This window comes from Echeneis naucrates, chromosome 3 (assembly GCF_900963305.1).
Source record: "Echeneis naucrates chromosome 3, fEcheNa1.1, whole genome shotgun sequence".
In the NCBI taxonomy this organism is placed as follows: domain Eukaryota; kingdom Metazoa; phylum Chordata; class Actinopteri; order Carangiformes; family Echeneidae; genus Echeneis; species Echeneis naucrates.
In genome coordinates, this window is record NC_042513.1 from 4,861,637 (window position 1) to 4,886,083 (window position 24,447).

The window sequence follows — 24,447 nt, forward strand, 5'->3', positions numbered from 1 at the left end:
CCTGAATGTAGTTCTGAATAAAATAAATGTTGATGATAAAGAGGAAAAGGTTTAGGCTACACTAAGTTAGATGCTAAGTCCATGACTGTGAAGGTGACAAGAATTTCTAATATATCAAACTAGATTATAAGACACCATGTAGTATGTGATGTTTTGCTGTTTGATGGATGATCCTGGACAGAGATCTGCTAAATGGCACTGATGCAGCTGCCAAAGCTGTTTTTCAGATTTTCTAATGAAACCACTGAAATGTCTTGGGTGGTTTTGTTAACGGAGCCTACATATAAGATAATATTATAAGATAATAATTTTGCTATATTAGGGATAATTTTAAATTAAATAATTTTCAGTGTGGTTACAAAAAATTAATTCAAGCGACTATAAGTCAAAGGAGTCTGTTTGTCGCAGTGAAGGGGGGCGAGGGGGGGGGGGGCAGCCAAGGCTCTCAGTGCAGGTCTGGACTACACATTTTGTTTGTGGCTAAGAAAATTCTTTCTACAAAAAAAATGTAATTCCAATTAACTGTGTGTACGTTCTAGTGGTTGTGAATATGTGTGAATGTGTTCACATAACTGGTCCCTGCATCAGGCCCATTGCTTTTAAACTGGGCTAAACTGTGCATTTAGAAATCAAAACACAAGACAAAGATTTCCGTTTAAAAAGAAAATATATACCCCCAAAAAAAGAGAAAAATACATTTTATTCAGTGCATTTCACATGTTCCTATTGCAATTAATTTAAACTTTTTCTTCTGGGATCATTTGAAGTCTCTTGTGTTTTGTGCCAGAGTAATTCAAAACCTCTTGCACAACCAAAGCATTATGGATTGACCGTAAGTACCAGGGGTCAGGCTAACTGAATCCTTAATTTATTGCAGTAACTGTGTCGCTGTGTTCAGTTAAATTCTTCAGTAGAATACCTAAAGAAGCCAGCAAAGCATAGGGTTGTGACACAGAGAGGAAGCCCGGTAAAACTCTGTATTTCCTACTTTTATTGCAAGATTGTGCTTGCACTTTGAAACTTTCCAGCAATCACAAAGGGTCACAAACTGAGGCTTTGGTTGAAACTGTCTGAAAGTGAGAAATATGTTTGCAGATTTTTCTGCTGCATATTTTGGTTGTGGAATCTGAGAATCATGTAATTCAAATGAACAATTTTAGTGCCCAACCTGAATAGCAACCTGTTCTTCCCCACAATTATGTCTGCATGAAACTCTGAGACCCAGTTAGTTCTTTGAGATAAACAGAATAAAGTGGAGATAATGTTTTTAAAGCAGGATTATTGTATTTGGGCTTTCATGGCAGAAATCTAAAAAGCTTTACTTCGTCAGTAAGACCAAAGAGGGAGCATTGGCAGCGAATTCGGGGAGAAGGCCCTCTTTTTGTGTGGTTACCACTCTACGGGGGCAGGCAGGGTTAAATAATACACTTAACTAACCCCCCATCCAGACAAGAACAGAGAAGCAGGCTTCAGAGAGAAAGGCTGGAAGGGAGAGCAGTGAAACGCAGAGCAGCTCTCAGCTGTCACGTTCGCTTGCTGTAAAGCCATGTGGAATGATATAAGATTGACGTCACAACCCAGTGACGTACTACAGGGTGATTGCAAAGAAGGGAAAAAATGCCAAGTCTTATTAATCGCCCTGTAGAATATAGTGTCTAGCCTCCAGCAGGGATGAGAAAGGGAGGAATTGTCTGTCTTCAGACGGCATACAATGTTGTATGAGTGTTTAGGTGGAAAAAAGGGAGCATGGAGAATTGTATTTCCTCCCATTTAGCTTACTTATCCAAAGCTTCAGTGACAGCCACAGACTTTTGATTTTTTATTTTTGTATTATTTTGTATTAAAAAACAATATCAATTCTTTAAGATATTATGCGGAAAACATGCAGCATTTTAAGTCTGACTCTCAGTGTCGTGGTAAAAGTGTGTTGAACTAGTTATGTAATGTTTACTTTGAACAAATCCTTCCTTGTCAGTATTATAGTAGAATTGAGAGAAAGTAATACATGCAAAAATTTTGTAATAGATTTGGGATTTAGAAAATCATATTATCAGTTTAATACTAAATGTATAGATATATAATAATACAATGACGTGATTTTTGCCAGTAATGATATAACATCATGAGCAAATTAAGTTGTACCTTATGTGCTGTTGAAGAAGCGATTTACACCTTCAGCCTCTCTATCTGATTCATCCGTGGAGATCAAGGCCTCCATGCATTTAGGGGAACTGTGGTCCAGTGGCTCTTTTGTCTTTGGTTCAATATTGTCAAAACTCATCTGAATAACTATTGTTCTGTTCATTACAAGTGTTTGTGTATGTGTGTGAAATTCACAGTGTGTGTAAATTTAGTTTTATGTTCCTGTATGTAGCTCGTCCTCCATATGCTATACATTGCACCTTTTTTAATCTCATACAAAAACATGAAGTTAGTCCGTCTTATTCTACAATAAATATAAAGGATAAATCCAGTAATCAAATGAAACCTTATTTGGCTTGTTGTGCAACGCGTGGCCTCTAACATGACACCGAATTTGAATTGTTGATCATATTGTCTTCTTTTTTTTTTTTCTTTGTCCATTGAAGAAAAAAATCCAGAAAATTTAATAAGGTGAATTAAGGTAAAATAAGAAAACCTTTTGAGCTCAAACTAATGTTTAGATTTTAGTTTAAAATAATAACTTAAGTTTTTAAGAATTGATTCTACCTTCTAGCTTTAAATCATGAAATTTCCAATGTTATCTGCAGTTAGTGTGTGTGTGTGTGTGTGTGCTTCTTTTTTAAAGGAAACTTTAATCTTGATGCTGAAGTTAAAAATGTCCCCTGTGGCACCCACAGTGTCATCTATCATACATGTATTCATTTTGGTGGTCTTCAATAATTATGGGATTTTAAATTAAAATGAAGATATGGCCCTGAAAATGGCGCCCGGGTCAGTTTGAGTTGATTATTATGATAAAGTTCTGTTTGATGAAATGTAATCTAGGTTGTTGAAGGAGATTGATGTAAACCTCTGTGTTAAGGTGCTTGTGTAACAGCCAGGATCCAAATACCAAACTGTCCTAATTCACTGCTTAGCAACTACTAATCAATGCCACAGGTAACTTTAATATTATAGGTAAACATTTTCTGAACATCAAATGAAGATCTGAAAAGGCACATACTCATCTCGCCTATATATGTAATGGAAGTTTTTTTTCCTTTTCAAGTGTTCATGTTGAAATGCACATCATTTTATTATTTTGAGAATTCCTCCTATTAAGAATTGGCCTGTTGTTATTGGATCCAGATGACCTGCTCGGCCAAATTGAGGAAATTTTATTCTCCTCCCACTTTCTTAAATGTCAGGACTAGTTTGCACGGCTGCATGTAATTTCTCAGCGGCAGCAGCGGCAGGACCAGTAGAAAGGGTTAAGTTGAGCGAGGTGCTGTGTGTTTGGCTGACTGCAGAGTGAAACAGGATGCAGCGACTGCATTGTCAGCCTGCTGGTGTGAGTGCAAACAGATGAGGAAATGCTGGAGCGGGTACTCCAAAACTCGGGTTACCCTGGAAACGGTTTGCGTCATGATCACCAGCAATTAGCTTGCAGCTCTTTAGTTTTCATGATAGGTCTACCACAGTTTAGCCTAATGACTCTGGTGTCTGAATATTTTGTGAGTTGATGGTGACTCTTCAAAGACAGTTTTGCTTTGCTTCTCTCTTAAACAATTTGTTGTTATGTAATAGAAAAAGCCCATAAATTACTGAATTATTTGATGCTCAGTTTTTAGCTGTGCAGATGGACCTGTCTCCTATTTTTCTCTAATCAACCTTGATGTGATGTCCTGACTTTGTCTATCTGCTTGTATTATTATCTGTGCAAAGCATATTTTGCAGTTGAGTATGTGTGTTGTTGAAGTCCAGAACGTTTGTCTAGAGAGGGAGCAACCAAACCACTATCACCACCAAAGTTTGGGCTAATTAGACCTATTTTTCCCCTAGAAAGTGTGGCATCAGATTTCCGTACTTTGCCTGTTTTGGCATGCATGAAAAATAGGCAAACGTGAAGCAGCCAGATTAGATTAGTCGTGACAAAATATTCCATAAACCTTTGGCAGTTTTTGCAATCAAGCTCTATATTTTTCTGCGCAGCTCATCTCAAAGTATTTTGATGACAGCGTACGGTTCCAGACAATGCAAACGTTTGAGGTGGCTTATAGATTTCAAGTTCAGGATGAGGTTGGTGAACCTTGCATGTGTTGACTGTTTGTTCAGTCCAATGACATGGTGAGAGTAGAGGAGGAGCGCAACATTAGGTTTGGTTAAGGGGTGGTGTGGTTAAATTAAGTCACTACGAAATAGATGATGGCACCATTTGTATAAACTGCTGCTGTGTGAATTTTGTCAGAATGGAGTAGTTAACATTTTATATGAAAATAATCAGTTATCATATTTGAATTTCACTCTCATTGAAAGATTACATCGCAGTCTCATCAAATGTTTACTTTTTGTTCATCTACTTTTCTGTCCCTCATTTTCCTCTCTACCTCTGTTTCTCATTTTCTCTGAATTTCTTTCTGTCTTTCTCTGTGCACCTCTTTTGAAAACGGTGTCAGCACTGCTGCTTTTACACCAAAAGGCTGTTGCTAAGTGACGGTTGACGTCAGCCGCAGCTACAGAGGAGGGCTTGTGTGTGTTTAGCAGCTGAGGGCAGATCCCACTGAAAAGGGCAAAACTGAGAAGCACTATTAGTCATTGCAATGAAAATCCTAAATTCAACCAACAGGATCGCCATTTCCTAAAACTGTGCACAATTTATTCTGAGCGACTTATTGTAAAAGTAAATCGTTGAATGTGGAATGAATAGGGATAGACCAAAAAAATGTTTTGAGACACTGCAGTGGGCCAGTCCCCACCCCCTTTTCTTCACTTTTTCTTTAGTCTCTTGCTGTCTCCCTTTCTTTCTCACTTTAACCCCCGTCTGCCCCTCCCCCAACACGTATGCACACACGCACACACACAGGCTCAAATGCCAGACCCCCCCCCCCACTCTTCCCCTCCCATAATGTAAGTGAGATTTTGTAGATAGATTTTGTGTCTGACGAGGTCTCTGACTCTGAGCTCCAGTGAGATATCTCCCCCATCCAGCCAAGGTTGCTCTTGATCTGCTCACCATTGTTCGGTGAATCAATTCCCGGGGACCTGAATCATCCTCTCCCTCCCCACCCCTGCACACGCCACCCCTTGTTCCCCAATTGCTTTTTCTCTCTCTTGTGACTGCACACAAAATTGGATATGACCAAACAAAAAGGTTATCAGCATTTCAGGCAAAATGTTTTCACTTCTCTTCATCAGTTTCTTTATTGTTTTCTAAGATTTTAGTAAATTTGTGTTCTATTACTTATTTTCTCTGCATCAAAGCTAGAACCATCATAATTTGCTTGTGCTTGCTTGACACACACAAGACAGTATCTTATTTTTTTGGGTGCGTGTGTGAGAAAAGTTGAAGAGCTATGACACCGTCATTTAAGAAGTCCAAACAACAACAGACATGCTATGTCTGCTGCATGGGCGCTCTGACGACTGGGATGAACGTTATTATGGCTGATACAGGCTACTGCAGGAGATAAACCAGCAACGGCAGAGACTTGGGGGTCTTTCAGCAGTCATATGGAGCTCACTGCTGGCAGAGTGAGTGAGCAGAGAGGACAGGGTTTAATTGCACGCCTCCTCTGCTGCTAACGCACACTGCGCTGTTCAGATGCAGTCTTGAGTGTGGCCGTCCCAAATTGTCATCGCTCCCTGCGAAGGCCTTGAAGAGACATGCTCATAAGAATTTTTTAATAGTGATATTCAGGGCTCATGGCCAGACTGGCAGTGGTTTAGTGGCCAGAGAGGCTTTCCTTCAAGAAGACGACCACTGAAGAGCCACAGGATTCATGAAGTTATGTACTATGCAAGCTTAGGAAGTTGGATTTTTATACATTATGCAATTCATGTTGTTGCTTTCCTGCTGCAGCGTGACTCACCTTTCTATCCGTTATCTGTCATGGCCCTGTATCAAATGGTCAACTGGATAAACAGTGGACTTGTTGCCCCGTACCAGCAGCAGGGACCCTGACATAGGGTGGTTGGCAGATAGCGGCTGTTAGCTGAGGAAACGGATGGATTATTTTCCATCTACTTTCCTTCACATCTTTTTTATAAAATGAGTCTCCCTCAAAGGAATCCTCATTACTATCACATCACAACAAATCAACTCAACTCAAATCAAATCAAATTTATTTACTTAGCACCAAATCGCAACAGAGTTACTTCAAGTATATATGTAATACATGTAAAGTGCTTACATATAGAAAAGGTTGAGACCAAACGCTTTATAGAATAATTTGATGAAACCCAACAATTCCCTCCAAGCAAGCACTTGGCAAAAGAGACGAGGAAAAACTTCCTCTAAGAAGCACAAACCCTTGGGCAGAACCAGGCTCAGGTTGGGGAGCCATCTGCCTCCAATGGTTGGATTGAGAAAGAGAGGTGGCAACAGAGATGGGAGTGAGAACAACAAGGATAGAGAATACAAGGAAGAAGAAAGGAAAAACATTCAGATGCATAGAGGATAAATGGCTGGTACCCCTAAATGTAGATTAATAAATACTTGCAGTAAGTAAAAATAACAGAAGGGATGACAGTAGGGATTAATAATGGCAGTTAATGATCTCTAATAGTAACTACTGCAGCAGCAGGTGTTGGGCAGGAACATGGAGCAGAGATGATTCACAACCTGCAGCATTGAGGACAGGAGGGGCAAACAAGCTACAGGAAGAAACAAAGCTAGTGACATGTAATGGTGTGATATACGAACACAGAGGAGTGAGAGGCAGAGGGTGGGGGGGTTGCATCCCCCAGCAGTCTAGCCTGATATTAGCATAACTAGAGATGAATTAAACTTTAACTTGAACTATAGGCCTTGCCCAGGAGGAATTTCTTAAACAGGATCTTGGAAGTAGACACAGAGTCTGACCCCCTGGACTGATACTGGGAGCTGGTTCCAAAGAAGAGGAGCCTGATAGCTGAAGGAACAACAAAAAAACCTGCATATAGGGAGTCAAGTGACCCACTGGGACAATAAGGAACTATGAGCTTTCTGAGATATGATGGAGCTTGGTCATTTAGAGCTTTGTATGTAAAGAGAAGGATTTTGAATTCTCTTCTGAATTTTACTGGGGGCCAGCAAGGAGAATCTAATATAAGAAACGTGATCTCTTTTTCTAGTTCCTGTTAATATTCATGCAGCAGCTTTCTCAATCAACTGAAGGATTTTCAGAGATTTGTTGGGACATCTTCATAGTAATGAATTAGTACTCCAGTCTACAGGCAACAAATGCATGAACCAGTTTTTCAGGATAGTTCAGGTTTTCACAGTATTGCATAGCTGAAAGAAGACTGTGTGTTTTACATTTGTTCACTTTTCATTTGAAAGAAAGCTGCAACATTGTCTTAAATATGCTTGTGAAAAAAAAAAAGAATATGATTGACGCTGTTCCAACAATGACATTAAATGGATTTTTTGATGCAGGGTTTTTTGCGTACTTTTACACACTCAATGCTCTCCAACACAAATCCTGTAGAAACAACAGGAATAAAAAAATTTGTAGTTATCCACAGCTTTTTATCGAAACAAAGTGGGATTTTCTAGCTCTCTATTTAATTATTCTTGTTGGTAATCAGTATTTTTCAGTATTTCTGATTTTCCTTGGAGCAGTCTTGTCATTTCTTAAACTATATTTACTGTAATTATGACCAGGAGTGCTCCTTTAGAGCAGTGTCTTAATACTTAACCTAAAGTTAATCAAAATAAAAGATTGTCTACTACACAGATCTTGCTAACTTGGTACATGTAGGCCTCACCTTTCCTCTCACTAAGTCTGTTTAGTAAACCTACTATAGGTTAGTGTGACTCTGACTCATCTGACAGTCAGCCGGTGCTCCAGTATTTATGCCATGTGACATCTGTCACAGGTGATGCAGGCAGAGCTTGCTGAGTTCTGAGTTTATACTTACAGAATTAAAAGTGCCACCTGCCGAGTCTTCTCACTTCTATGATAGGATAGTGAGGGGAAGGTAGCTGTAAGATCCTTGTCACTCTGAAAGCTACATTTCCTGTTTGGTGACTCTGGGTCTAAACTGAGTTTCGTTTTTTTAAGGAAGCCCAGATTGTCAATTGCGCACGACAACAAATATGTTTGCCTGCTACCTCTGCTGCATACTAGTCAGCTTCATTACGTATGTTGTGTTAGTTTTAACATCTTGGATACATTTTGGTCACTTTTGTCAATGGACAAACTTGGCTCAGACATAGATGTTTGTTAAATGCATCAATAGCAGAAGATGTGTATCTACAAAAGACGTGGGTATCCTGTGCTCGTTTTTTATTTGAATAGGAGAAATAGGAGCTATGTGACGAATGCATCCTGTAATGCAGGTCAACCCCCTCCTCAAAATCCCTTTGTGCTAAATGGCAGAAAAATCTTTTCTCTTTAAATTCAAATATTGTCAATGCATGTAGTAAGTGTGTTACTTTGTGGCAAAGCAGCAGTGAAGTTTTTGTTTAAGCTTGACGTATTATTTTTCTGCTGGTTGAATGGTTATGGTTATAAATATTAAAATATGTCTGTCTGCTTGTGTCTGCTCCAACAGCAGGTTCTCTGTTTTCGACACAGAGAGCAAACTGGTTGCATGACAAAATGACTGTCTTACTTCATTATGTGTGTGCTACACACCAGGGACTCCCCAATGTGAAATACCAACACACCCCACCCCTGTACCAAGCCAGGGTGGATTATTCTCATGAAACATCAACTTTTGCTTTTGGACATTGCAGCAAAAACTGTTTTGTGGCCTTGCACAGTTGTAGGACTTGGTCCCCAATCCGATCCAGTGCTACAAACAACCAGTAGGGCTGCTGTAAAAGTTTACACACAGAAGGTGTAGTAGAAAGTCTTCAGTTGCCCATTTGTCCGACAATACTATGGGAAGTGGATTGCTACACATTTGTGGGTAATGTCTTCACACAGAAAAGGGTGTTGATTAAAATAGCTGAACTGTAGTATATTTTATCATTCAGAAATGTCTGTTACACCTTAAAAGAAAAATAAAGGTTGCACGCGCAGATTTCTGGCCACTAAAGGCTACAGGACCTCCGAAAGCCGCTTTCAGACAAAGAGCTTTTACATATTATGGTCAATAAATTAGCAAACATTTGTCTACTATCACAACTAAGAGATATGTAACATTATTATTGTATTGCAGCCGTGTCATGAATTAAAATCAAAAGTACTTTCATTTTTGCGCTACTTTGGTCTCCACCAACTCCTGAGAAAATATCTGGATATTTAGGCTCCTACGTGACGGCTGTATATTTGAGTGGTTTTAGTCCAAACTGTTGGGCTGCTTCCTGCTGCTGGTAGAAACAGGTTGAACTGCAAACTGTTTGGACTGAACTTTACAGTGAATATGCATCTGTAAAACAAAATAAATCAAATAGGTTAAAAGTCTCTGTAGGGTGACAGAATTTAGCAGCAGTTCTCTGTTTGGGTGTGTGTGAGTGCGATGATAAATACAACTTAGATTTTTTTTTATATATATATATACATCTACAGCCTCTCAGTTTATGATATTATATGACTGTCAGGCCTTGTAAAAATAACACCTGGCCAGTACAGCGAGACAAGGAAAGAAAAAAATAAACAAACAAAAAAACAGCAGCTGTAAAGGTATTTTGAATAGTACATGTTTGAGCTCTGTATGATCCCGACCTATAAAGTTAGTGGACCGAATTAGGTTAAATTACTCACTATGCAGTAGCCATAGTGTCACCTCCCCTTTAATGTTAGCACTGTGCATGTGTCATATATAAGGGAGAAATGAGAAGCTGTCTTCAGCCAGCGTTGGTAACTAGCTCGTAAATGATTGACTTAACACAAATTCTGTTATGGTTCTTTGTGTCTGTCTCACTCACTCCACTTCCTTGTGAACTCCTCCTCCTCCCTTTGCTCAGCTCTGATGGATGGCGTCTGTGTTCACATGCTTGTTATTGGCCAGAGTTCCAGGGCTAAGGCGTTAGGTTGTGTTTATGAGAGGAGCCTGCACTGATTCCATGATAAAACCAGATGTTCCCTTACAAGGATTTGAGCTTCCCTCATCTAGTTCTCATGTCCATATCAGGTATAACCTTCCTGTGGTACTCAGGCCCCCTAGCCTGCAAACTAAGGCTTGCTGCTGGCCTCTGCAGAAGTCAAAAAAGGTTACGTGTGAAGGACATACATTACACGTGTGCACTTTGACAGAGAAAAATATTCGAAAGTTAGAAAATGTTAGGAACATAGACTTTATTTTCAACAGAATAAAAAAAAAGTATTAGAAAAAAGTGTTACCTCAGAAAAAAGCTAAATTTAACAGTATTGTGACTGTAATCTCTGATATCATAATTGTTAATTATATTTTTATTGGGGTAAAACTATTCATAATTACAAATTAAATTAAAAACTAATCACTTGTATAAAGATTCCAATATAAACATACGTATTTATGCATGCTAACAGCTTTGTGTGTAGCCTGTCAGCATGTCCTAAATGGCCCTATCTGTCCTTTTCAATTGTGTTTAACGTTTACGTTTCAATAACGAGTATGACAACATTTGGTGCAACTGCTGTGACCTGTTTAATAAAGGTTTGCGAGGATTGGAACATGAAGTCACGTACACACTACAACTATGCTGTTCACATTTCTAAGTAATCTACCTGGAATGTGCACCTTCATGTAATGGATTTGCCACGCTCTTGTATGGCATGCTGTATTGCATTTGTGTCAAAGTTGTTTTGTTTTATTTTTACAGATAAGGTGGCACAGTGCTGTTGTCTGGTGAAAATAAATAGAACAGATCTTTCAGTGGGAGTAGCAAACCAGGTAGCCAGACAATGGCACGATCCCACATGTCTGCTGGTAGACTCACTCAGTGCTACCAGGTGGATTTCTTTGCCTGCTGAGTGTTCAAAAACGTGTGAATAAAAGACAGAAAACTAAAATCACACCACAGGTTAACATGACATTCTTGTTGAGACGGTAAAGCTCTGTGCTGCCGTGTTACAGTTGCAACAGAAAACATTTGCACTGACATCACCTTTGACCCCTGGCATACAGTGAGTCTTTCAAAATACCAACTTGAACCAGATTATTGGAAACCAAATTTTGTAAATTGTAAGTCGGAATAAATGGAGAGAATATAGTTGTAAGCAAAGGAATACAAAACAAGTCAATCTGAGATAGATCTTGATACTTGATGTACCTCAATAAACAGCTGCTTCAATTTTTTATTTTTATTTTTTGATGACTTCTGAAACCATAGGCTGGCTCTGATTTTATATTCTGTGTGTCACAAGGTCAATGGTCCTTTAAGTAATTGCTGGTGTTAACACTGGGTAAACCTGGGATATCTATATGAACCCGCAGATCAGCAAATCAATGTCAGCAGAAAGGACTTTGAGAAGTACTAATTCAAAGTATTTACACTTGGGCTCTCTGCCACCACTCTTCAAAGGTCATACGTCCTGATATTTTTGCCAACCTCTTGTGATAAGAGAAATGGCATCATTATTTATTTCTTAGATAAAAGCCAACCTTAGAGAACAATAGAATAAACCCTCATACACTCACATACCTCTATGGTCATTGTAGTAGTATTACCACAAAAAAGATCTGGTGTCAGGATTTGGCAGCTGTTTTCTTACCGTTCTTTACTGACAGTCCTTACTTTCTATACATTTGTGTTTTTCCAAACCTTTTCTTTATTTTAGCATGTCAGCCTCTTTTTGTTTATCCAATGCACATTTTGTTTTTGTGGAGCCTTTTCATTAATATGTATGTCTAGCTTTTAACATCAGTTTTTGGCCAATATGACAAATTAACACCTAAAATACTGTGTAGTGTTGCTGTGAGGTGTGACTGAAGCCTGTTATATGATCTCCATTAGCCCGAGGGTCTCCCTACTTTGCGCGCTGGCTTGTTTAAATATAGGTTTTCCTCTTTGGCATTCTTGCTCGTCATCTAAAAACTGAAACTTTGTCGAATCAAATGAACATGTTCTGTGCTTAGCAGTGTTGTTTATATAGCTCCCTGCAGTTGAGATAAGAAAGGGAAAACTTACAAGACTGTTATCTGCTACCTTCTAGCTCATAAGAACAGACTGAGGTGCTTCTTTGGGCAATACAGAAAATTACTGAAAGCATTTTCTATAAATGTTACGGAAATACACATAAAATAACCAACATAACTAAAACGAAAAAGGAAACGGATTCTCATTTAATTGACAAATTTGTTGTTAGTTTATATCTTTCTGTCTAACTGAGTTTAGATCTGCGAGTTGTAATTGTCAACTGCCATGAAAATTTTAACCATATGTTTGTTTTTTATTGTTATTAATGTTTTGCAGTGCTAAACATGTCAAGTATCAGAGTAAAAAAAAGGAAAAAAAATCTTGTTATAGAAGTACTTCAGATTACACTGATAGGTGCTGGATTTGCAGGGCAGACGCTGAACAACACCAGTCCAGTGAAGTGGTAGATGAGTGTGAAAGAGAGGGATGACATTTTGCACGAGCTCCTTTCCCTAGTCAAAGAATTTTCCACAGTCCTGCCAGGTTGCCCTGACGACACTGGTGACAGCCATAGGCGGACTTGCCATCTGGAGTACCACCAGTTTTTTCGGTATGGGCCTTTTGAGCTGTGTGCTGCTGGAGAGCCTAGCAACACTGATGCATAAAGATTTTTTGCCAGGTCCTGTAGACTGTCCCAGTGTGAAGACCGTCTGTATCTTTACCTACTTTTCACAAGCACCTGCTTCATCAGTTTATATCTTGCTCATCTGCTTTACTTTCTCAGCATGCTGGGACAGATTGCATCATGCATTAACTGTGAACTTTTAAAATTACTAAAAAAAGATTGAAAAGAAGACACATTGAGACTTTTTTTTTTTTTCCAGCAATTAATTGACACAATCGGATGTTAATTTAATCAAAGGTGCTTCTCAGAAAGGGGCTGTCAGCGTTTGTCCTGTCTTTGCACTTGACACTTTAGCAGAGCATCCTTTTTCACAGCTCTCTTCTCAATCAAAGGCATGTTAGCCACTTCCATAAAATTTAAAGGTATGAACTAGTGCGAGGTTATATGCTAATTCACTGTTGAACTAATTTACTTTATTTATAACTACTTTGCATTAATAATGATCTGTTACGATGAACATGGAAGAGTCAGGTGAACTGAGTCATCAGGACCACATACCACAGCCATGTCAAAGCCAGTCTAAATTTACCATTATTACCAAATAAAACTTTACAGCAAATTGTTGTTGAAGGATCATTTTATTGCCGGCAATAATTTTTGGCCTGTACAATCCTGAAAGGAACAGTTTATCAGAGACATTGGTGCAACCTTTAGTGATTTCTGTTTTATCCCTATGATACTAAGTGTTATTATGATAACACTTAACAGAGCTTGTTGAATTTCAATGTTAATGATAAATGCAAATGAAAAAGAAAATGTTTCATCCCTGTAATTATTTACAGTATATTTTATCATATGAGTGAGTTTTATATGCGTGGATCCATCTTGGCAGTGAGCCTGTCTGGGTCAAAAGTTCAGAGACAGTTGTTTTTTTTAGTCCCTGCTCCTTCCTTCAGCTGCTGGTCTAAAGTCAGCTAACTTGTCTGAGCTCTGGCTGTGTTTTACAGGCCCAGCCATATCCTGGCAGTCTAAGGGCAGATGCTGAACAACACTAGTCCAGTGAAGTGGTAGATGAGTGTGAAAGACCAATAGAGCAGACACATGCACGCACACACACACACACACAGACACACACACACACACACACACATATATACACACTCTCACTCTGCAAACCACCTCATCTGGTTAACTCTCTTTCCTGAACAGAGGCTTATAAGAATCTGGCCAGCTTGTGCTTTCTTTTCCTCTCTCTATGTCGTCTTTTCTTTTTGTGTGCAGGTTTCTTCTGACGGAGCCCATTCATTATCAGCGTGTGCATGTAGAGAGGGCTGCTGACGTTGTATGTGTCGCTCAAGACTGACGTCAGCAATGCCCTGCTGCTCTCCATACAAATGCCCGGGCTGCCTGTCTGCCTGCCATTGATACCTTTTCTCTGTCCCCCACGCTCTTATTAGCGTCTTTTTATCAGCTCCAGCACTGCTGACATCACAGTGTTAGAGCCTTGTTAATATGACATGCAGGTGTGACTAACCAGCCATCTAATAGTCCAGGTTTATTGACTGCTGCAAGGAAATATTTACGACAAGTCTCATGCTAAATAATTGTGTGAATGTGAAGTGTTACCCCAGTGTTTCTTCCTTGTGCATTTACAAGCATGAATTGGTGTTTCACTATCTGTTTTATTCTCGGTTTTGTCTTGGTCTTTGTTTGCTTTGTATCTCTACATTCAGAAAGGTGTGTATAAATATAGTGCTATCATTTCCCTTTTGGAAATACCTGAGCCATAAATAAACCTCATGCACACACACACGTGGCTGTGCACCATGTTACAGAGAATGACAGATACACAGGATGTGCCAGATCCAACAAGCCCGATCCGTGTCAGCCTGAAATTAAAAATAGTAAATAGTATGAAGAGTAGAAAAATTAGGCAGGCACTCCGACGTCTTTGCTGACATGTTCCCATGTTCGCAGTTGTAAATACTGAGCTGATACCGATGCACAGTATTACCAGTTAAAAAAGCAACCTCAAAGACTTCTTTCCCTACTTTTTTAATGGAAGTTTGACTTAATGGCATAATTTACAGTCAAACACAGCGTGTGTGTGTGTATCTGTGTATATGTATATATACAGATATACACACACACACATGTTGGAACACTCTTAGGGTACAGGAAGTGTTGAATTTGTAATGTAGAAAATATAACATGACGAGAGGAGGAGCAAGGAGCAAAGAAAAAATAAGGCTTCACGTTAAAACACCACTATCAGCTATAATTTGTATCAAAAAGAGGGAATTACACATATCTTCAGCAGGTAATGTAAATGAAGGTCCCAATCACGCTGAGAAAATATAGTAGGCCGAGCTGAAAACTGTTGTGGATCCTGAATTGAGGCTGTCCGTGCTGAGAGAGAGTCAAAATATTCTATAACACAAGATTTTTTTGCTCAAGTGATCTTTTGACAAGAAATTATACCTTCAATCACATTTGTAATTTACGTGTTATGATGACACCACAGTGTCTTGTGGGACTTATATAGCAGCAGACCAGCAGCTTGGAAATGGCTTGGAAGTTCACATAATGTCTTATTAGCTCCCTTTCCATCACTCCTTCATTGTACAACAGCAACAGAAGAATGGAATTGAAAACAGCTTTATTGTGAGTTTGGCTGCATTAAGATACTGTGCATATGCACAGAAAGTTTGAGATAAACAAACTTAAGGAATTGAAACTACCTGAAATTAGACATAATGCATACACAACACGAGTCAGTAGTTTACAGTTTACATCCTTTTCAACAACATCTCAAGTTTCATACATTCACCACACACAGTCCAGTGTTACAGGTCATATTTCATTGAGTGGAAGTTTAAAACAAGATAAAATCAAAATACTTAAACAGCCAAATGTTAGTATCTCTTTTTCAGTCTTTTTCACATTTGTGCCCAAATGTCTTGGAGAAATTGTAGAATGCACTGAAGTGTGCTTTTGTGCATACATGTGTGTACATAGCAGCACCTGAATTGAGTGTCTGTCTATGTGCTGGCCCTCATGTCATGTTTTCATCACATCAGATCAGAAAATGTCTCACCTGTTCATTGTCAGATTTTAATCTCAACACATGCAGAAGGCCCTCACGGTAAATACGTCGTTCCTTGGCACATGCCTCTGTGGGGATGATAGTAGTGGTGGTAGACACCAAGTCAGCCAGCTTGTCCTGTTCCTGCGCTGTGTGAGGGCTGGAAGAGTCAATGTCTCTGTGCATTGTGATCAGAACGCACAAAGATTAAGAGAAGGTTCAGTTATTGTAATTTATATCTATGCATATTGAAAAAAATTGGTTCTCACTTCATGAAGCTTGTGTCATAATAATTGTGTTAAATAATTTCTAAAATGAGAAAGATACTGTCATGGACCTGCTGACAGATTGTACACTTTGAGTGTGTTGCTGGGTGTGTACTGCATATGTAATTGCAGGTCAGTAGAAAATGGAACTCTCTACAAAACACAAGCCCTTCGTTGAGTAAAATCAAGTCCGAGGCCACATGTAGCCTGTCAAATTGCATCTCTGTTTTTTGCCTCCCTCCCCCCATAATCCCTGTCTGTTTGTCTGTCCTTTACTCTCCATCCCTTCCTTAACGCCATCCCTTCCCTCAGCGTTTACCCATCTCCCTCTCTGTTTCAGCCCCTCTGTGTCTCTCCGTAAACAAGCAGAAAGCCAGCAACTCTGTCCTCCAGCCGTCTGCCGCCAATCTGTTGCCATGGTGTTTGGAGCATTGTTTGCTGGCCTCTGTGTCGGGTTGCCATGGCAGGGCTTATTTGCCATATTAAATGTTTGGCAGCATTGTACAGTTGCTGATGACAAACACCCAACATTCCACTTTGATCAATGATACAGTTACTGATTGGAGGAGATGGGACAAAGCCACTATTCTGTTTACCCACTATAGTTCAAGATTTTAATTTATTTACGTCGTACATGCATACATTTGAAACATGTACATGTCAAATCAAATAATTTAATGCACAACTGTAAGAAAGGCATGTACAGAAAGAAAGCTTGTCATGTCATGTATTGTTTTTCTTATTTAATTAGATTGAATTCATTTTTATTTTAATGACGTGAGTGAAACGATGCATTTTAGATGTAACAATAAAAACAATCAAGTATTCCTCAATTAGAGTGAATCAGTTTTTCTAATAATAAATGTTAATATAGTGCCTTATTGAAATTATAGATATTGCTGAAATATGATTTGCTTTTATTTTATAATTTGTCGTTCTTGATTATTCCTGAAAAAATTATGATACAAAAAAATCCACCAAAAAAAAACACAGGAGATATGATAGTGTGTGTTGACATGTTGAGTGCATGTTGTTGCCGTTTGTGGATGTTCCTCTCAGATAAGGTTTCAGTGTCTCAACCCCTAGTGGTGAGGGGTTAGACTGCTTGGTGGCCTTGCTTTTGTTGATTTGATTTCATGCGACAAACTGATTTATTTCTCCTCACCAAACATATAGATTGACCCTAAATCCTATCTGGTTAATTTTGTCACTTTAGAATCACCAGAACGGTGAAAGCTGATTTATCACGAATAGAAGGCTTCACATGTTGTGTTTCACCTTTGTGTGCATAGCTGAAAAAATTACATGCACATTTCAAAAAGTCCTGTGAATGCAAAAAAAAAAAAAAAACATAATTGCCCATTTAAAAAAGTAACTTAATTGCTTGTCCAGAGTAATACAATTCTTTAAAAGTTGTGTTATAGCTGTAGCTACGAGCTTCTCAGGCCCAGTGAGTTAGGGTTACATAACTTTTGACTGTACACTGCTGTAGTGTGTGGGAGCTGTCCAACAGATATACCAACAGATAATGTGGAAATGCTGCCAATTGACGTAGTTGCTGCTAGATAAGATCTCATAGCTCCATTGTAGACGCACCATGGTGGTTTTAGTGGTTTGCTTTGAGCGGAAGACCTTGGTCTGCTGTTGCTAAAGCAGTGTGGGCTAGCATACCTGTAGTAGAAAGTGCATCATGTGGTGCAGGAAATCCATAATGTAAACTGTTAATACACTCTGTGTTTAGATAACAGGCAGAATAGACCTGCAGAAGCTCTGTCACTCTGTTGCTGACTGGCCAGTGCCCTTTCTGAAAAGCCATGAGGCTAATGTGCTCAAAGTGGTGCGCAGGTCAAAGCCTGCCCTCTACCAAACACATCTCATATTCTGAGTTATACACTAACGAATGACATTTTACTGACAGCTATTGTGTCTCTCTTGTGTTTTTTCCCCAGATGATCTTATGGGACTGGGATCTGAAGCACTGGTACAAACCACAGTATCAGGTCAGTGCTGTGTTGCTTTCAGCTCACATATGTAAAGATACATGAGCATGTATAATTCAGGTAACACAGAGTTAATACATGTTCCCTCAGAGAGTGGCCTTTGTAATCCACCTGTAGAAGGTGTCCACAAACCACCTCTTGGACATTCAGTTCTGCACCTGATATTTGATTTTTGGTCAGGCAAAATACACATGGTGAAAAACCTGGCATAGACTGACCTTGGAATTGTTGTCATGCCACATTTTTTATCTCATGCAGACATTCTTTGTTGTGTTTGAACTATTTGTGTAATCTGTCAAAGAATTTAGCTCATACAGACCAAAAGTCACTATTCATTCTTGTTAAACAGGACAAAGCCAGCCAGAACCTGTTCCCTCATGAAGCCTGCTCTAAGAAAAGACAAGGATTACAGATTGTTCTTAAATTTATGGGATTTCACTTTTGATATTAGCAAAGCACTACACAGCTCATGAGAGTTACCGATGCGGTGTATTTGCCTCCCAAATACTAAAATATTGTACTCACTGTTGTTCCTGCTGTGTAAAAAGCTAGAAGAATAGAGGAGAACAGACGAGACAATGAATGAAGGCAACATGAATCAGTAGATTATCTGTTCTTATTACAGCGCACTCCTCCAGCAGGCCTGTAGACTACAACGTCTCAAGTCGTAAACCAAAACCTGTTTCTCATGGCAAGAAAGCTGTCTTGGCTTTTAACAAATCCTTCTCATTCACATCTTTGAAAGCTGAATACAGTGGCTGCACAGAAGTCCTTTTGCTTTCGTGCTCCCTAACTTCTGTGATATCTGTGCATGAATGGCAGGGTGCGGTGAGCGGCAATGGCGTGGATCTCTCAGTCATCAACGAGGCCAGGAACTTGGTGTCAGACCTGATGATGGACTCGTCTCTGTCGCCACAAACAATCTCAGCTCTGCGCAGCATCTCCAGCCTCATGGGGACATTCTCGGGCTCATGTCGCCCAAGGGTCAACCCCTTCACCCCCTTCCCAGGTTTCTACCCCTGCGATGAGGTGGAGGACTCTGTAGAGAGAAGTGACAGGAAGGTGATTAAGGTGGGTGCCGCCATTTCTACCAAACTTGTATGGAGTTATAGACATTTTTAGCTAGCAACTGTTTACATGAAATAAATCTTAATTTACAAGCTAATTCAGCTGCTAAAACTTACTTAAGCACACTCCAGATTTCAGAGTACAGCTACTGCTCACCGTCTGCTCATAGTGTCACGAGTCAAGTGGAGAACTAGATTTTCCTCTTCTTTTGTTTTGCATTTTTCCCCTTGTCATTATTTTTGGAATAAACAGTCAATTCAGTTACAACTACCACTGGATCCTTTAGGACCAGGTGCTGACTGACAAGAGACATTGACACATTACTTCAACTCAGATATCACAGCACTCCACAAAAGTTTCCAACACTACAGAAAAGAAAGAAGGGATTTTACAACTGGGTGAAGTCACTGAAGCAGTAGTCCTCTATCCTCCATCTTGATGATGGTAAGGTAGTTAACAGGATTACTCCCAAATGGTTTCAAATCGTCTCAACTGTCACAAATGTGTGCTTCAGCAATTATTGATTTTCAATCAATTTCAATGTGTTTTTCTGATAGTTGCACATTCCAAAACTGTGACATCCAAGTAATGCAAAAAAGGGGAAATTCCAGAAATACAATCTATTTGGAACGAGTGGTATGGCTTGCTAACCAAGCATGCATGTCCACGATCAGGGTCAATATCCTGTATCCAAATAGCATAACTCTGCACCGGCAGGCATAGCAAAATAAACTTCATGAAAACAGACATTAAATATTAGAACCTTTTCCCAGCTGAGCCACATGCATTCCCTTTTTCTTACTGTTTCTACAATATTCCCAGACTCAGGTATAGTATCTGCACTGATGTTTTTTCTTTTGCATGGAAAATTAATCAGGAATCATTGAGGCAGTCAGCCAGACCAATCACCAATAATCAGAGTCATTATTCACTTGGTCGCAATAAAAGCTTTTCAATTATCAGCTCAGCACATTAAAATAATTGATCATGCTGTATTACATTATGTTGCCAGATGATGCTGTGGTGCATTATGGGAAATTTTAGGCAGCAGTAAACTTTTTGACCACAAGAAAGTTATTAGTTATTTTTGGTGTGATGTGATTTGACTCACATAATTTTGTTTTCTTGAAACAAAATTAAACATAAATGTATTGTGAAAACTTCTTTTCTAATCAGGGTTTGAACAGCAGAAACAGCCTACCCACCCCTCAGCCCAGGCGGAGTTCAACCTCCTCCTCATCCTCCATACTTTCTCATCTTGACTCTGCATCTTCACGCTGGGAACGCAACAACGGCAAGAGACCCCACCCTGACCTCAGCTTGACCAGGTACCAACACAAAGTGATGACAAAGTGATCAAATGTTTCCTTTCTTCAGAAATATGGTTTTGGATCAGATTAAAGGAAGATCTGATTAATGTGATGTGGCTAATTAAGCCTACAGCTGGACCAGCAGCATTTGTGTCCCCTGAAATCAAAGATGCTGTTCTTTTTCTTTGATCAGCCTGCAAAAAAAAAAAAAAAAGTAAATAAAAAATCGAAAGCACCTTTGGTAGTTTTGAATAGGCACAAAATCCTGTTCATCCTTAAAATAGCAATAGAAATGGTACACTTGTAACAAAACAAAGTGGACTTGGTGTTATTCATTTTTAGTGAGAAGATGAGAAATGTAGTTCACCAGTTTTAAATTAACAGTATTAGTTTCTTATTTTAGATTTTACTTTTGCCCTCTTTTCTTTTGTACATTTCTCCTTGTCTCAACACACATCCATATAAATCTACTGTACATCATCATCACAGCTGCATAATCACATTTCAAAGTGTTAAGACAGGGTTTTAATTTTATGAACTTAGACAGGTTTGGTCTTCCACTAATTCTGTGATTAGAAACTATGTAGGTGAATGCGCACTAGCTAACCAGCAGAAATAACTGTAGTATGAATACTTTTAAGATATATGTTGTCAAAAATTACTGTGCTGTCTGGTTTTTGTTGCCTTTGGCAGTGAGAATCACAACAGATTTGAATTTTATTAAATCAATGTGTAAAAGTTGATTATAATTATGACGCTGCAGCAACATAGAATGAGATATCGTCAGTAACTACATAAAAACACAGCATACAAATAACTTTAACAGTAAACTTAGTCGATATGAAGCTGTAGTAACTGTCTTTCTCCATAGGATGGCAGTAGAGGATTAGCTGTGACAGCTGATGAGCCAATCAGAGTCTTGTACAGTAGTGTGTTGTGCACTGGGCGAAGCAGATGATCTGATTGTGAGGCAGCTGTTAAAGGCAGGTCCACTTTAAAAGTTATTAGAATGTGTTTGTTTGTGCCCCAGCTCAGGTCTGCCCAATGGGCCCAGTGCAAATCTGCTCACCATTCCAAAGCAGAGGTCTTCCTCTGTCACCCTCACATACCATGCAGGGCCCAGGAGAGCAGGTAAGGAGTAACCAGGGAACATTGAGAAAACACAGCATTTTGTTATTTCTCATATTTTGACTAAATAGCATTGCTTTTCTGATCCTTTCCTGCTCTGCTGACCCTTCATTTTCTCCAGGCACATCTCCCAGCCTGAGCCCTGTCACATCACCAAGCCACAGTCCTCCCACAGTCGGTACCGGTTCCTCTTCGTCTCACGTCACTCGCTCACCTGTGGAGTTCCCTGACACGGCCGACTTTCTGCGAAAACCGAGCGTCAACCTGAACCTGCACAAGCCCCTGGGCTACACACTGAGCTCATCAGATTTTCAGCAATCTTTCCGCAGCTCCACCTTCCCCGTCTGCACCAAGTGAGACCTGCAGTAATGAAGTGGTGTCACTGTGTCTTCATTCATGCACTCATTTAGTCAACAACTATAAAGTCCCGTCGGGTCTGCCTGTCCATTCTAGCTGCGGCCGTCAGATGTCCAAGGGAGTTTCCAGTAGTGACACAGGGGAACCCCATCAATCATTTAACAATGAGGCTCAACGCAGGTGTTCAGGTACTTGCACTTTCACTGAATATACTTTATATAGCATGATTGCATGGTGGCACACAATCACTATGATATCTATTATTACATTATATTCCATAGAGGATTGAAAGAGAAACATTTGTATTAGCAGGTTAAGTGGCTCATTCTACATCGTGCTGAATGCCAAAAACGCTTCACAGGCACATGTGCAGGATCTATTAATAATCTATAAATTAGTAAATGCAAATTTGGATGAAGGTACAGCTGATCATCTTTATTATAAACTTGTAAATGTAGTATCACAAGCTCATTGAAACACAGTTTTGTGACTGTGTGCCATGCTCTCCCATTCACTGTGGCCTGTGCATGCAGGAGATGAAGGCCCGGACTTTGCAGCTGAGCCTCTGAGCAGGGAGGAGCGTGAGACGACAGAAACACCTAGAGACGGGAGGGCGGACATGGCAGGGAGCATGGGGCAGGCAGAGGAGGAGAAGGAGAAGAGGCCATGCAGCACAGACCATCAGACTCAGGAATCAGAGGTCTGATTGATCAGAGGGCCTCTGCTGAAGGACATTATTTACTTAGCCCCTGTGACATGCAACATGAACCCTCTGACATGCAGTCCACTTTCACATGTTTAATTCATACTTTTATTTAGATTTTATGTATGTGTTGCAGCACTGAAGTCATTGCTAATGTTAATATTCTTATAACTTTCCAAATTCGTTATAATATGCTTAGATTTTGGTTAGTGTCATCTATCTGTCAGACTATATCAGCGTTTCTGTACCATGCGCTCTTTTACTGAATATTCTGTGGCAATGGAAATAGATTAAATTAGATTAGGTTTGCCTTTATTTAGCCCACAGTGAGGAAATTCACAGTGTTGACAGCAGCAGTACACACGCACACACACATACAGTGCACTCTGCACAGTGGACTATTTAAAAATAAAGGATGGAAGTATAGAAAAAATATAAGATGAACAAAAATATATAGAAATATATATAAAATATATGAATATATAAATATATAGAAAATATAGAAAAATATAGAAAAGTGCATAGAGTATATTACAAACAAGTCAATAGCAATATGTATCAATGCTAATTTGAGCATATTGTTATTGTGTCCAGGTTGAACAGGAGTTCAGACTAGATCCCATGCTGGAAGATCACGAGGCGCTCATGGAGAAGATGAACACTTGGAACTTCCAGATTTTTGACCTGGTGGACAAAACAGGAGGGGAGAGCGGAAGGATACTCAGCTATGTTAGTACAACTAACTCCAGCCCAGCAAATTTCCATAGCTGGATTACTGTGTGTCTGTGGAGTGTGATATTACTGCTATGGTAGTTTCAAGACAAGCATGTTAAGTCTGAATTTAAGTGTCTGGTTATATGAAGAGTTCAAGGGTTTTGTGATTGTGAAATGAGATTTGTGTGACCAAGCAATTACAGTACTAGTACAGCTTAGTGCAACATACAAACATAATATATTACGTTTACAGTATCTAGTTGGACTTTGATAATGACCCATCACACCAGCTCTGCAGCAGCAATAAACAGCATAGAATTTCAGCAGACTGTAAACATCTTGTCTCTGTATCATGATGTGCAAATAGTTGCTTCAATGAGCAAAATGATTTGAATGAGCCTCAGTGACGATTCTGTTTGCCTTGTGTTTGTATCTTCTCAGGTGACATACACCCTCTTCCAGGATACGTGTCTCTTTGAAATTTTTAAGATCCCAGTGAGGGAGTTCATGACATACTTCTGTGCCCTGGAAAATGGCTACAGGGACATTCCCTGTGAGTGTTTCCCCAGGATATGCATGTCTCTCTTTGGAGGAATTGCCATTGTGTGACTGTGTTAAGATGAAACTTTACGTGACCTAATTGTCTGAAATTTGAAATGAATGATGGCATGAATGAATGATCACATGAACTAATTTAAAATAATTGTGGATAAAAACAGATCATAACCGGGTCCATGCTACTGATGTGCTCCATGCTGTCTGGTACCTCACCACTCGACCAATCCCTGGGTTCCAGCAGATCCACAGTGAGCATGTGACAGGAAGTGATACAGGTAAACACCAGGGACAGAGGTGGACCCATAAAATCATTCATCATAGATTGTTGTTACCATTTAAGGAGCACAGGTTATAATCCACATACAAAGTTGTGCAACAATCAGTCAGTGTCTTCTCCCATTTTGGCTGTCCTAAATTGACTTCTCACATGTCATCAACCTGCATGTTTCTCAGACCATAAACATTTTTATACCCCTTCTAATGAATAAATCAGAAGAAGT

General features: G+C 39.5%; 1 protein-coding gene across 1 annotated transcript in view; it reads left to right on the forward strand.

The window, feature by feature from the left end:
* The window catches only part of pde3b (phosphodiesterase 3B), a 35,540-nt gene that overhangs the window by 6,139 nt on the left and 4,954 nt on the right, over window positions 1–24,447 (forward strand). Inside the window, exons 2-11 of the mRNA XM_029497425.1 lie at window positions 18,059–18,109; window positions 18,932–19,180; window positions 20,354–20,505; window positions 21,518–21,618; window positions 21,737–21,968; window positions 22,069–22,160; window positions 22,506–22,672; window positions 23,270–23,404; window positions 23,831–23,942; window positions 24,109–24,222. Coding sequence (XP_029353285.1) covers window positions 18,059–18,109; window positions 18,932–19,180; window positions 20,354–20,505; window positions 21,518–21,618; window positions 21,737–21,968; window positions 22,069–22,160; window positions 22,506–22,672; window positions 23,270–23,404; window positions 23,831–23,942; window positions 24,109–24,222 — 1,405 coding nt within the window. The remainder of the gene's footprint in view (window positions 1–18,058; window positions 18,110–18,931; window positions 19,181–20,353; window positions 20,506–21,517; window positions 21,619–21,736; window positions 21,969–22,068; window positions 22,161–22,505; window positions 22,673–23,269; window positions 23,405–23,830; window positions 23,943–24,108; window positions 24,223–24,447) is intronic.